Here is a 14,566-nt window from a genome sequence, read left to right on the forward strand (position 1 = left end):
GCTTAATAAACTAAGACAATTAATTATGCATTTATTTTCATCCTTACTGATGCTGCAAAATTTTGGGTAAGGGGTACGTAATTAATACTGAAAGACTTCAAGGGGTACATATGATTAAAAAGGTTGAGAAACCCTGCTCTAGAGAGACGCAGAGAGCGGGATGATCTAATAGAGGTGTTCAAATGTATCAAAGGCTTTAACAAGGGTGATGCAAACAAGGTCATCATATTAAAACAACAGGACAGGACTCGACAAATTTAGATTTAAGAAGGAAATAGGCAAGAATTGGTTTATTAGTAGGGTGGTCAACGAATGGAATAGACTTAGTAACCATGTAGTGAGCGCTGAATCTATCGGTTGCTGTAAGAAACGGTTAGACAACTTTATGGATGGGTATGACAGGTGGTGATGGATATGGAGCTGCCTTGTGTATGTCTTATGGTCTCTTGCAGTTTCCTTCATTCTTATGTTCTTATGTTCATAAGTGTGTGTGTGGATGTATATTGTATATATATATATATATATATATATATATATATATGTATATATATATACACACACACACATATATATATATATATATACATGTATATATACATGTATATATATATATATATATATACATGCATATATATATGTATATATACATGTATATATACATATATATATATATATACATATATATATAAATACATTATATATATATATATAATGTATATATAATATATATATAAACATATACATATATATATATATATGCATATATATATATATATATATATATATATATATATATATATATATATATATATATACAAGCTATATAAATCGTTAGTTCGTCCACATTTGGAATATGCTGTTTCCGTATGGTCACCGAATCTCATTAAAGACATTGACAGACTGGAAAAAGTACAACGGCGAGCCACAAAACTGATTCCAAATATCAAAAATAAATCATACGAAAATCGACTAAAACATATGAATCTGTTTTTCCTAAAAAAGCGTAGACTCAGAGGTGACTTGATACAGGCTTTTAAGATTTTAAAGGGAATTAACAACATCAAAAGTGACAAAATTTTCACATTGAATGAGAATCAGACAAGAAACAATGGTCTCAAACTGTCCGGAAATAGATTTAATTTGGAAGTAGGTAGAAACAACTTTGCCAACCGTGTAGTTAATGAATGGAATAAACTTCCTGCACAGGTAGTGCAATGTAGTTCAGTTCGAAGCTTTAAGAATCATTTAGATAAACACCTAAGCAAGATGCTGTAATGATTATGATTTATTTTATATTATTTGTTTTTGTTTTGTTATCATTTATCTGTCTGATTTTCATTTATTATTAGTTATATGTCAATTTATTATTATTTACTATTTACCTGTTTGTTTATTATTTAACTATACCTATGCATTTATTTATGTATTTTATTTGTTATTTACATTATTATAGTTTTTATTTAATATTTTATTATTATTATGATTTTTTTTCGCATCCGATCTAGATATGGACCAAAAGGTCTCCTGTCGGCATGCTCCGCCTTTGTAATCCTTTGTAATGTATATATTGCTAGACTGAAAAAGACTGTGTGTGCGTGCGTGCGTGCGTGCATGTACATATGCATGCATGTGCGTAGACAAAGAGAACCAGCCAGAGGGAACACCATATGTCTGCAATGAAACAAAAGCATTGGGTACGTGCCCCTAATCACGACACCACCCCCCTCCCCCTGCCAGTACCCCGTTACAGGCCCCCGAATGCGCATGACTGAACAATTGGTAAGACAACGGCATATGCCACTCCCCAAAACACACACACACACACACACACACACACACACACACACACACACACACACACACACACACACACACACACACACACACACACACACACACACACACACACACACACACACACACACACACACACACACACACACACACACACACGAGATGTATAGGGTGATTGTACCCATGATAATTGGACTTCACTAAGGAGGATGAAGTTGCTGTATTGCTTCCCGTGGGGACATCAATGTCTGTCGAACCTACATTCAATGATGACATGCGATTCAATGAACAAAGATGGGGACTAACGGGGAGGAGAGAGTCTTCATACCCATCCCCTCTCTTTCTCTCTTTCTCTCTTTCTCTCTCTCTCTCTCTCTCTTTCTCTCTCTCTCTCTCTCTCTCTCTCTCTCTCTCTCTCTCTCTCCGTGTTTACCTTGTTATTAGTCACCTACATCCATTCTCCCAGCTTTATCCTCCCCCTCTCCCTTTTCCCTCTTTTCTTTCCTCCTCCCCGTGTTGTCTACTTGTTCTTCTTCTTGTCCCACTTGATCGTTCTTTTGTCCAACCAATTTTCACTTGTGTTGAGTTTTTCTCGGCCCAGCAAACAATGCCTCAGCACGCCTTTGGGGTCATCTTAGTAGACGGCCCAATCTCTGACCCCAGTCAGGATTTTCTATTTTCAAAATTTCTCCTTAAATCTTCACTGGCCGAGCGGGTTAGGACGTCGCTACTTGCAACGGAGTTCGAGATTATGGTAGTTCGAACCCTGCCATCGGCGAGTTGAATCAGGGGCATGGTTTATTAAATTCCACGCTACAGAGCCCTCTGCAAGGGGCACCGTTCTAGCATCCTGATGTGAGTTTCGCGACGTTATACCAAATAAAGATTCCTTTTTTTTTTTTTAAACCTTTTTCGCTTTTGTGGGTCTCTTATTAGACATAAACTCTCTCCTGCCACGATTCATTAACGATCATACCCTCTATGGCGTCATCGATAACGTGTTAGTTTCGCATTCATTTAGTTGTGGTTTCGAATTCCGCACTACTCTCTGAGTCCTAGCAATGACTGTTTCTTTCCTGCTCCAGCAAGTCCCATAAGCGCATAAGGTAAAAGTGATGGCTCCGGCCGCAGCTACTCAGCGCCTCCTGGCGTAGGCTCCTCCTGGTGTATGCGTGTGTTTGTGTGTGTAGCCCACTGAGACGCAAGGGATTTCTCTGAGCTGAATAAAGTCGTCTGGCGATATTAGCCAAAACAAAAAAATTAAACAAAATAGTTGATTGAGATGGTCATCTCTCCCACTGATATCCAGGGATCTCATAGAACCCCAGAGGTGCAACAGACCAGTTTCTCTTTCCATTACTAGTGTGATCGAACTGTTGGAGCACTTGTTTCAGACTCCTTCATTCACAGCAACAACCCTTACGATATGCACTCGGCACCATGCAACCAACATTACCTAGTCGCTAAGAGTCACCGTGATGAGGTACAAAGGATGTATTGTCACCCTAATGGATACACACTTAATGTGGCGGCACACTAGGCATTTCTCGCTAGCATACTACTTGCTTTTACAACTTCATTTGAGTAGAAACGACTTCGGTTACGATCTTTTGTTTTTCAATTTTCCGAATGTCACATGACTCTTGCGTCATAGAGTGAGAAGCTGAATGATGAACTAAGAGAAGTTAAACCTAGAATACGAATGTTAGACACACTGTTGAGATGATCTTACGGAAGCCTAGAATATTGTAACCCAAGTCGTCTCTACTCCAACGAAGTAGCGAAAGCAAGTAGCAAGGGGCTAGCCCAGTGTGCTGCCCCTTTATGGGTGAACATTTTCCCCATAATGAAAATAGGGTGATTCTGAGCGTGTATGGTTCTAGTACTGAGAGAAAAGTGGGGAAAGAGATTTTGGAATATTTGAACTAGTTTGTGAGGGAGATGTGAACGTAGTGGTCACGAGTGATTTGAATGCGAGAATAGGAGAGTCAATGGAAGGTTTGGTGCACCTGTAAGGAACGAAATGAGGAAATAGTCTGAGGATGTCCACTGAAATAACCACTGGTGAGTCAGTATCGAGGTTAAGAAGAAAAGTGTACATAAGTATACTTGGGTCAGAGTGACTGGTGGGAGAGATCATGGGCGAATCATGTGGTGGATTCTGAGAGTTTGTGGAAGAGGACTAGATGTGGATCTGTTGAGAGAAAAGAGCGGTGCAATGGCTGGTCCTCATGTGGTGCAAAGAAGATTGAGAGAGGAGGTGAGATGGAGAAGGGAGAGAAAAAGAGAGGGATAAGGGGAAATGGAATACGAGGACCCATTGAACCTAGGGAATGTCGTGGAAAATGGAGTGGAGTGTTGGTCTGGGTGGATAGATGAGGCAAAGAAGTAGAAGCAGAACGGTAGTGAGTAGTCGAATGAAGACGGCAGTGGCTGATAAGTGGCGCACTTATGAAAATTTGTTGAAAAAAGAAATGAGAGGTATCGAGTGAAGGATGTGAAGGCGAAGACAACAGTTAGAAAAAAAGATGAGAGGCAAGGAAGGTGTCTGTCCGAAAAAATTGAAAAAAAAAAAAAAAAAAATATATATATATATATATATATATACATAATATATATATATATATATATATATATATATATATATATATATATATATATATATATATATATATATATATGCATATCGACATAGAAAAAATAAGTGAGAAATTATTAACCAAAAGACTAGAGCGAGAATTCTGGATGCACGTGGTACCCTAACGGACAAATTGTGATTGGATGGCGCGGCCAGCAGGGATGTTCATCGCATCCGCTCCGTAGAAGAGTGGATGATAAGGGAGGTGGGTGGGGTGGTTTGGTTGTCACCGGATTGACCTGGGCCAGGGACATGGGTGCATATACAACATACATCATACATTATATGTATATATGTGTATATATATATATATATATATATATATATATATATATATATATATAAAAAAATATATATAAAATATATATAATATATATATATATATATATATATATATATATATATATATATATGTATGTATGTATATATATGCGACAAAACCACAGGAGAAACTATCACTAAATGACAGTAAGATCATTCGTACAGTACATGTTTAGACATGGTGGACCCTAAGTCACGGCCTTTCCCAGGCGCCTATTGTGTTGTGGAATGCTCACACAAAAACTTGCTCCTTCTTCTAAATTAGATGTATTCTGTCTAAAGATGTCATATACGAAATATCTTGCAGCCATTTCGTTATAATTTCACCTGTGGTTTCGTCGCATGCATATCTTACGGTGAAGTGAGGTTTGGTAAAGCACTGGCCTCACAAGCCAGAGAACCGGGGTTCGATTCCCCGATCGGGCGGAGATAAGTTGGGTTTGTCTCCTTTCACGTGTAGCCCCTGTTCACCTAGCAGCGAGTAGGTACGGGACGTTAGTCAAGGAGTTGTGACCTTGCTGTCCCGGTGTGTGGTGTGTGAGTGGTCTCAGACGTACCCAGAGATCGGCTAATAAGGAGCTCTGAGCTCACTGCCGTAGGGTGGTGTCTGGCTGTCTCGACAGAGACTGCAGCAGATCCGAGGTGAATACACACACACACACACACACACACACACACACACACACACACACACACACACACACACGTGTGTGTGTGTGTGTGTGTGATTCACCATGGTCTTGGATCATAGGTTGGACTCGTGATCAACAGCTACTACTCTCCCGGATGTGTATATGCACTGTATGTATGTATATATATATATATATATATATATATATATATATATATATATATATATATATATATATATATATACATATGTGTGTGTGTGTGTGTGTGTGTGTGTGTGTGTGTGTGTGTGTGTGTGTGTGTGTGTGTGCACGCGTGTGTGTATATATAATGCATATATGTATGGATGAATGTACCTATGTACATCCTTTGTAGGGATATACCGTATGTATACGTATTTATGCATGTATCTATACGCATATGCATACATGAAGCAATACACGTATGTTAGAGGGTCATGTGTATAGGAGAGAGCCTGTGTGTGTGTATGTGTGTGTGTGTGTGTATTCACCTTGGTCTTTGGATCACGTGCTCAACTCGTGATCGATAGCTATTTCCCCTCCGGAAGAGAGCTCAGTGCTCGTATGACCGAACTATGGATAATGTTGTGACCTTACACACACACACACACCCAACTCCCCTCCCACGACAGTTGGAGTAACGACTCGATGCGCAGCGATACAGAAATTATTTCAGCCCCGGGCAGGATTCGAACCCGGACCGCCGTAGTGACAGTCGGGGACTCTAGCAACCGTGCCATATGTGTGGGTGTGGGTGTGGGTGTTATTATTGTTTCCGGGAGGGGGACGAGGCGGGGCTGGGGTGGGGGGGTGGGGAGGGGACCTTGAGCGGATGATAAGCGCGCGAAAATTTCTCTTCCTGATTTAGGATAAGGTCAACAACAATGAATGAATGAATTACACTGCCTGTCCTGATATTATTATTGTTATTATTATTATTATTATTATTGTTATTATTATTACTATAATTATTATTATTATTATTATTATTATTATTATTATTATTATTATTATTATTATTATTATTATTATCATTATAATTATTTTCAGGAGGTGCTAAGATAAGAGGGAGGGTGGAGGGGTGTGGAGTGTATTTAGGGATGGAATGGGTGGGAATGATTTTATGCCTTTTTCTTTTTGGCTACCCCTCTTGTAAAGGGGAAAAAGCCTTGGTATATGTATGTATGTATGTATTATTATTATTACTATTATTATTATTATTATCATTATTAATATTGTTGTTATTTTGTTTCACTTTTGTCTGCTATTTTCCTATTAAAATATATTTCTTTCTCTTTCGTTAAATGTAATTTACACTCACAATCAAATGCCACTATCGAGAAGCGTCGTGTCCTGTGAGCACTTGTACTTCCGTGTGAGTTGCCGTCTGTACTCCTCGTCTTGTCATTATATATGCAACACCTCCTCTTCCTCCTCTTCCTCCTCCTCTCACGTGTCAACTCGCACATCTACACGCATGCGCCACATTCGGTCTTTATATTCGGGTCGACATCATTATTTCTATCAGCAGCCATGTCGTTCGGCATTTGTTTCTCCCGTCGTCGTTGTCGTCTTCGTCGTCGTCGTCGTCACTTCAAATGTAACGGTCGTGGAAGTTTGAATGTTGATCCCTTAATTAGTCCTCATATGATGGTGAAAAATAAGATTTATGTGTATAAAATAAAGATGTTTTATTTATTTTGATAAAAAATCGGTAACAACGGTTGTGGATCTCTTCGGTCTGGTAAACACTTCCAGCACACGCATACACACATGGCAGCGCGCGTACACACATATACACGCACACACACACACACACACACACACACACACACACACACACACACACACACACACATTGCATGGAAGAAAAATGAGTGGTGCTCAGCAGCTCAGAGATAAAAATTCTACTTGGTAAGAAATGATAAGTGGAGTCCCTCAGGGTTCAATACTGGCTCCAATAATGTTTGCTATATATGTAAATGACATGGGTGAAGGTGTAGAATGTTACATGAACTTCTTTGCAGATGACGCAAACCTACTAAAGAAAGTACGGAAAAAATTGTGAATCGCTACAGAGAAATCTGAACAAGGTCTGGGAATGGAGTCAGAAGTTGGACATGGACTTCAACATTAAGAAATGTAGTATAATGGAATTTGGAAAAAGTAAAAAAAAAAAAAAAAAAAAAAAAGATATGAGGACTATATAAAATTGGTGCAAAGGAAGTAAAAAAGTTGGTTCCGAAAAGGACCTTTGGAGTAATCATCACCAAAGGCCTGTCTCCAGACAAACAGATAAACAAAATAGTCGGAGAAACCTACAATTTGTTAAGATCAATAAAGGTGGCTTTTAATTACTTGGATGAGGAAATGGTAAAGAAAATACCAGTCACACTGATAAGACCAAAAATGGAGTATTCAGCGACACTATGGACACCCAGTACAAAAAAGAATATAAGGAAAATAGAAAGAATCCAAAGAGCAAAGACAAAGACAGCCCCAACACTTTCAAAACTAACATATGATTAATGATTGTCTTAACTGTAATTACCAACCCTGGAACAAGGAAGAGAAAGAGGCGATCTATTGCCATTTACAGAATCATGAAAGGCATGGAAGTCCTTGATAGAGAAAACTTATTAAGTTGGGATAGAATGAAAACAAAGGGACATGAAAAGAAACTCAAAAAAGGACAGATATGGAAGAGATCTGAAAAAAAACAGCTTTCCATACAGAGTGGTGGATGTCTGGAACAAATTGGACGAAACAATAGTGTGTGCAAACACCATACATGAATTTAAGAACAAACTATTGCGAGATTCAAAGGCGGGGCACCACGAGCATAGCTCCCCTTCCCGTAGAATACAACTAGGTAAATAGATAAATAAATTACACACACACCAGAATCTGGTGATGATTCTTGGCTAGGGGTCCCAGACGCCAGGCCTTCACATGAGGATCAACCAGACGACAAATTCGCACTCCTTTGCTAACGTAGCCCCCGTTTTCCACTCGTGTGTATGTGTGTTCTGCCTTTAGCGCCTATTGTCGGGATGGACTGGGGGGGAGGGGGGAGGGGGTAACGATCTTGTGTCGTAGTCCCTTCTGGATGCTGCTATCATCATCATCATTATCATCATCATCATCATCATCAAAATCATCATTATTATTACTGTTATTATTATTATTATTATTATTGTTGTTATTGTTATCATTATTATCATTACTATTACTAATATTGTGGCTATTATTGTTATTATTATCAGTATCATTATCATTGTTATAATTTATATAATTTCCTTTATAATTATCTTGTTATTTTGTTATTACTGTTGATATTATATCACTATTGTTATTATTAATATTCATTCCACTAAACGTCAATGCGAGATGGTTGTGGGCGTGGGAGACGAACACCCCCCCACCCCTCCTTCTATTCCATCCCGTCATCACCCGGGTCGTTCCTGTCACTAAATATAAATGACAATAAAAGATAAAGGAAGATAAAAACTGCTTCAAATAATTAAAGGAATATACACTGGTTGATTTCATTAGTGTTCATTATGATCTTCTGCTATTTGAACACGCAAAAGACATCCAGGTGAACACATTTACAGTAGTAGGACCATCCATTCGAATTACACGATCAATTCATTATCATTTATCATATTAATTCAACTTCAGTTGTTCTTTGAACCATGTACACTTTTTCTTTTTCATTTTTCTTTTTAGAATGTCTTTTTAGGAAATTATAGCTCATTAGTAGTGAAAGTTAATTGGGAAAAGTGAAAGAGAAAAGTGAAATTGTGTGATTAATCATTTTGTACGTTAGACTACTATATCTCTCCACTGATCTCTCATAAAAAAGAAAGAAAAAAATATATATATATGTATGTATGTATGTATATGTAGTCGATACTTTAGAGAAATCACTGGCATCCTTACGGTCTTAGACGCCTTTTATTATTGGAGAATGACCTCTAGAGAAGAAATGGTACAGCGAAAAATTATACCATAAAAACCATAAACTTACCAAATAGATATCGTCTTACAAGATCTAAAAAATAATAAAATAAAGAAGGAAAAGAAAGTGATCAAGGGTAATTTTTCAGTAGTGAATGTAAACAAATGGAGTACATTTCACAAAGAAATAATCCCAGAACACCTTATATAAATATATATATATATATATATATATATATATATATATATATATATATATATATATATATAACTTTTAATGTTTGCATGCAGGATCCAGCCTGCTTTAGATATACATAGATAAATTTGCCAGAAGTTATTATCTATTTTCTTTTCATTACTGCCATTTGCTTAACTTGTATTTTCTTTTGCTTAAATCGGGAGGATAATTATAACGACAAATTGAACTGTAATGTTTTTAATAAGAGCAGCCACAAAAATACACTGGTCATTCATTTGCAAGATGAAACCTAACTTGGGAATTAAACTAGAGAAGACAAAAGAGGAGTTTTCAGAATAGGTGACATACAAAACAATGAAAGACATCAGGCCAAAATTAAATAGGTAAATAAATAAAAATATGAATTAGTAGAAGTAAAGTAAAATAAGATGAAATAAGATTAAATTGTATATACCCGTTTAAGGTATAATGCATTGAATGATAAAGGTCAGTTTCAGACACTATGCGACATACACTCCGTTCCCCAAGATGGCGAGGATGTACCGAGTCATTATCTGATTTTTCTTTTTTCTTAGCAGCTTGGAGAACTACAGTTTTTTATTAGAGGGTAGTGGGGCAGTGATGTTTCAGTATTTGGGAAATTGTCTGTGTATACTCTACATTTAATAGGTCATGAAAGTAGAGAGCTAAATAGAGAGAGAGGTCTATGAAAGAACAGGTCCGTTCTGAATATTTTGTTTTGTAGGTCAATTTTTTTCCATTTTATTCTATCCCCTTTCATCCAGGGTGGCACTTTTTATTATGCCCTGGATACTACTATTCTATTTAGTATTTTTTTTTTATTAATTTGTGTATTTTTTCATTTATATCTATTTTCATTTCCGCGGTACCGTATGTAGCAAAGGCGTTGAGGTAAACTTTTTTAGAAAATATATAAATAAATAAGTAGATAAATAAACGAATAACTAACAACACAGTTCTTGTAAAGATTTTTGGTGTTGAGTCAGTTGAACCCTATCAGTATATAAGTGCATCAAAAATAATATACTTACCACCTAATAGAATGTGTGTGTGTGTGTGTGTGTGTGTGTGTGTGTGTGTGTGTGTGTGTGTGTGTGTGTGTGTGTGTGTGTGTGTGTGTGTGTGTGTGTGTGTGTGTGTGTGTGTGTGTGATTATGTGTGTGGATGTGCATTAATGGTGAAACCAATAAAACTAATACAACTGAATGGTATTGACTAGAAGAGGTAGTGTGGGATTTTCCTAACAGATATTGATCACTGATGGATGACTGGTTGGTTGATTAATGGAACGACTGAATTACTGGGTGATTGAATATCTGAATGAAACTGAAGAAACGGATTGATATGATATTGATATAACATACATATATATATATATATATATATATATATATATATATATATATATATAATATATATGTATATCAAAATTATAGCTGCAGCTGGGTCATCTTGTGAAGGTATGTACTGCCAAGACAGCAACAGCGAGGCATAAGACGTGGACCGTTACAACAGCAGCAGACGACGCTTGATCTGTCATCGTCGTCGTCGTTCTTTTCAAACTGTCTGGAAAAAGGAAATCCAGATTAAATATATATATATATATATATATATATATATATATATATATATATATATATATATATATATATATATATAAATTAAACCGTATATTTCGACCACTAGCTGTAGTCCTCTTCAGCAGTTACATGTAATTGCTGAAGAGGACCACAGCTAGTGGTCGAAATATACGGTTTACTCTGTACCTTAGCTTATCTTTCTCCGAGAGTGGGTTTAAGTTTTGTTTTACTCATATGTTACATCCAAGTTACTTGATATGTATATATACATGTATATATGTATATATATATCATATATATGTATATATTTATACATATATATATATATATATATATATTTGAATATCTGGGGAGCAGATTCTCTTGTATGCATGCATTGTTAAAATCGACAGCGTTAGTGAGGTTGTTGATCTTCTTGTGAGTATTCTCCAGTTTTCTAACCAATATTCTGCCATTTAGAGGGTGGGCATAGACCAAGTTGCCAAAATGATTCATTTATTTCAACGTTTCGTCTAACAAAGAGACATCTTCAGGAAATTCTGTAACATAGATAATAATGACGTACAGAAATATAGAAAACAACATGTAAATTTAACCAATTATACAAATATAGAAGCAAATATCAATAAATGCGCAAATTCACACAAAATAAACACTATACATGGGCTGATGGGGACCGTTACTTACAATAGTTAAAAGGTCCGATGAAATGACGAAGAAAACCCTTCGCTCGGTGACATATATACGCACCTAGCCGGCTTGGGTGGTGGTGGAGGGCGGGAGAGGGGGCGGGGGTGGTATCTCATTAATACGTGAAGAAGAGGGTTGGGGAGGGGTTGGGGGGTTAGGGGGTTGCGGGGTCGGTTGGGGGGAGGATGGAAGGAGTGGGTAGGAGGAGGTGGAGGGGGGGTTTCGGAGAGAGGTCATGCTCGGTAGTAGCTTGGTCGTGCTGCTAAACAAAGCGATGACAGAAGTCATGTTGCATTGGATATTAATGATAGGACTACATTCTCTGATAAACATAGCTTCTAGAAGCTTAAGTTTATGTACATCCCTATTGCTTGCTATAATCCTAGTGTTTGAAACTAGGTATTCACGGGTGGCTGTTAGGTTATGGTATTTCATTAAGTGATGTTTTATAGCCCCATTTTGTAAATGCATAGTTATTCTCCTACTGAGACTACATCTAGTAAAACCAATATATGCTGTTCGACGGGCTACACAGTTCCCGGTGCTACAGGTGAATTCATAAACACAATTAGTTTTAGACATAGTCTCAGTATTACTATTTAAGTTATTAGTTATAACCAATGAACTAGTTTTAGGGTTGGAGTAGTATACAACCACCCGGATTTCCTTATCTTTAGATACCGGATGACATTTCTTAGTGATCCTGTCTTTAATTATTTTTTTCTATGCCCACCCTCTAAATGGCATAATATTGGTTAGAAAACTGGAGATTACTCACAAGAAGATCAACAACCTCACTAACGCTGTCGATTTTAACAATGCATGCATATATATATATATATATATATATATATATATATATATATATATATGACTAATATGACTACATACAGCCAAGTCATAAATTTCCTTCCTAAGGAAAACCAATCCTTAATAAGGTATATGGAAAATACCTTCAAGAAAATTATTAATGCACAACTAGCCATCACTTTTAATGAAACATGCATTAGAGAAAAACTACTGCCCAAATACACTGGCAATATATATATATATATATATATATATATATATATATATATATATATATATATATATATATACACGCACACTCAAACAACTGTATCAAATACTCTATATTCATGATGGATGATACATAAGGTATTTCTATGTATTAGATTTAAGTTGGTGTTGACAAATAGACTGACAAAAACAAGTGTTTGAAGCTCTCCGCTGGCGTGAGAACTCGCCTTGTGTGACGGAGACGACAATAGTAGATGCTCTGCTGTTTCTGGAGGAGCAGGTGTAGTTTCCGGCGTCGCTCGGCCTAAGGGGAGAAGGCAATATTAGTATTTCAAGAGCAGTGCCAGAACTTCTATCCTTGGTGTTTATTGTACCGGAAGGGTGTTGGTGTAATGGTGGAAAAGGGAACACGTGGATAGTAGAAGTAAATTTATTTATTTCTATTTATTTATTTCTATTTATTTATTTATTTTGTGTGGAGATGAGTTTCCCGTCTTAAGAGAATGGTGCGCGACTGTGGTCTGTAGGGATGTCACTAAAGTTGCAAGAATATTGACTACATGATTGAGATATGCAGTCGGTACCCCATTCGGAGAGAAAGCGAGAGAGATTGACAAAGAATTGTACGAATGAAATTTAGTCTTAAATCAGGAAATATTAAATAGCAGAAAGTAAAGAAAGTAAATAATAGTACATATATAATGGGCGTCAACCCCCCCGCTTCTAATTTATCTATTGTTTTATATTATATATATTTTATATATATATATATATATATATATATATATATATATATATATATATATATATATTCCATAGGAGAAACATTTGTCTTTTGCCACACGCATGGGAATAGGTGTTGTTGTTCTTGTCCCCCACCGAAGGTTGCTGTATGGATTATGGTTACAAGATAGACAGACGGACAAACACACACACACACACATACACACACAGGAGCACAGTGAAGGGGCGAAGACCTACTACCTGACGCCGGTGATGGCGAGCTGCGAGTAGGCGTGCATGCCCTCGCTCTTGGTGGTGATGTTGTGTCTGCCGCCGGAGTGGCCGTAGTTGAGCATCGCCGACCCGTGGTACCAGAAGACCATCACGCCCGTCGGGCTCGGGGTCTGTGGGAAGAGGAAGAGGAGGAGAAGGCCGTCTTATAAGCGGCGCTTCTATCACTACAGGAGGTGGAGTCTTAGGACTGTGGAAGTTACATATGAAAATTTTCTTTTGTATATAGGCTAGTCCCTAGTCATATACTATATGTGTGTGTGTGTATACATATATATTCGTAAATAGCTTCCATTTTTGGAAGAAAGTATACGCTGGACTCGTCGTTTGCAAATTTATTCCGACATTTCGAACCCTATCCGGGGTTCGTCTTCAGGGTAATACAGTGGTAGCAATAGGAAATCAATATAAAGGGGAGCGGGGGTCCCTCGTACACTGGGACAGGTAAACCCTGGAATGTAACGGTTACTGGAGTTACCTGTCCCAGTGTACGAGCGACCCCCATTCCCCTTTATATTGATTTCCTATTGCTACCACTGTATCACCCTAAAGACTAACCCCGGACAGAGTTCGAAACGTCGGAATAAATTGGCAAACGACGAGTCCAGCGTGACTCCACCTCTTGAATGCGATATTGTCCTCAGGGATATTGCTGCCCCCCCTAAAAAAATCCTTG

The 14,566-nt window shown here is 37.4% G+C and overlaps 1 protein-coding gene across 3 annotated transcripts in view; it reads right to left on the minus strand.

Moving 5' to 3' along the window:
* Positions 1 to 11,013: 11,013 nt before the first annotated feature.
* LOC143020604 (zwei Ig domain protein zig-8-like) overlaps positions 11,014 to 14,566 on the minus strand; it is an 82,326-nt gene continuing 78,773 nt past the window's right edge. For 2 of the 3 annotated variants that reach the window (XM_076177051.1, XM_076177045.1), the window contains 3 exons: positions 13,861 to 14,003; positions 13,104 to 13,180; positions 11,014 to 11,152 (listed from right to left, as the gene is read on the minus strand). In XM_076177051.1, the coding sequence (XP_076033166.1) occupies positions 11,034 to 11,152; positions 13,104 to 13,180; positions 13,861 to 14,003 (339 nt within the window). In that variant the 3' untranslated portion in view covers positions 11,014 to 11,033. Of the gene's footprint in view, positions 11,153 to 13,103; positions 13,181 to 13,857; positions 14,004 to 14,566 lie in introns of all 3 variants that reach the window. The other variant, XR_012965910.1, reaches the window with a different exon arrangement.

The sequence above is a fragment of the Oratosquilla oratoria genome, chromosome 3 (assembly GCF_046742065.1).
Source record: "Oratosquilla oratoria isolate Oo_2021 chromosome 3, ASM4674206v1, whole genome shotgun sequence".
Lineage (NCBI taxonomy): Eukaryota > Metazoa > Arthropoda > Malacostraca > Stomatopoda > Squillidae > Oratosquilla > Oratosquilla oratoria.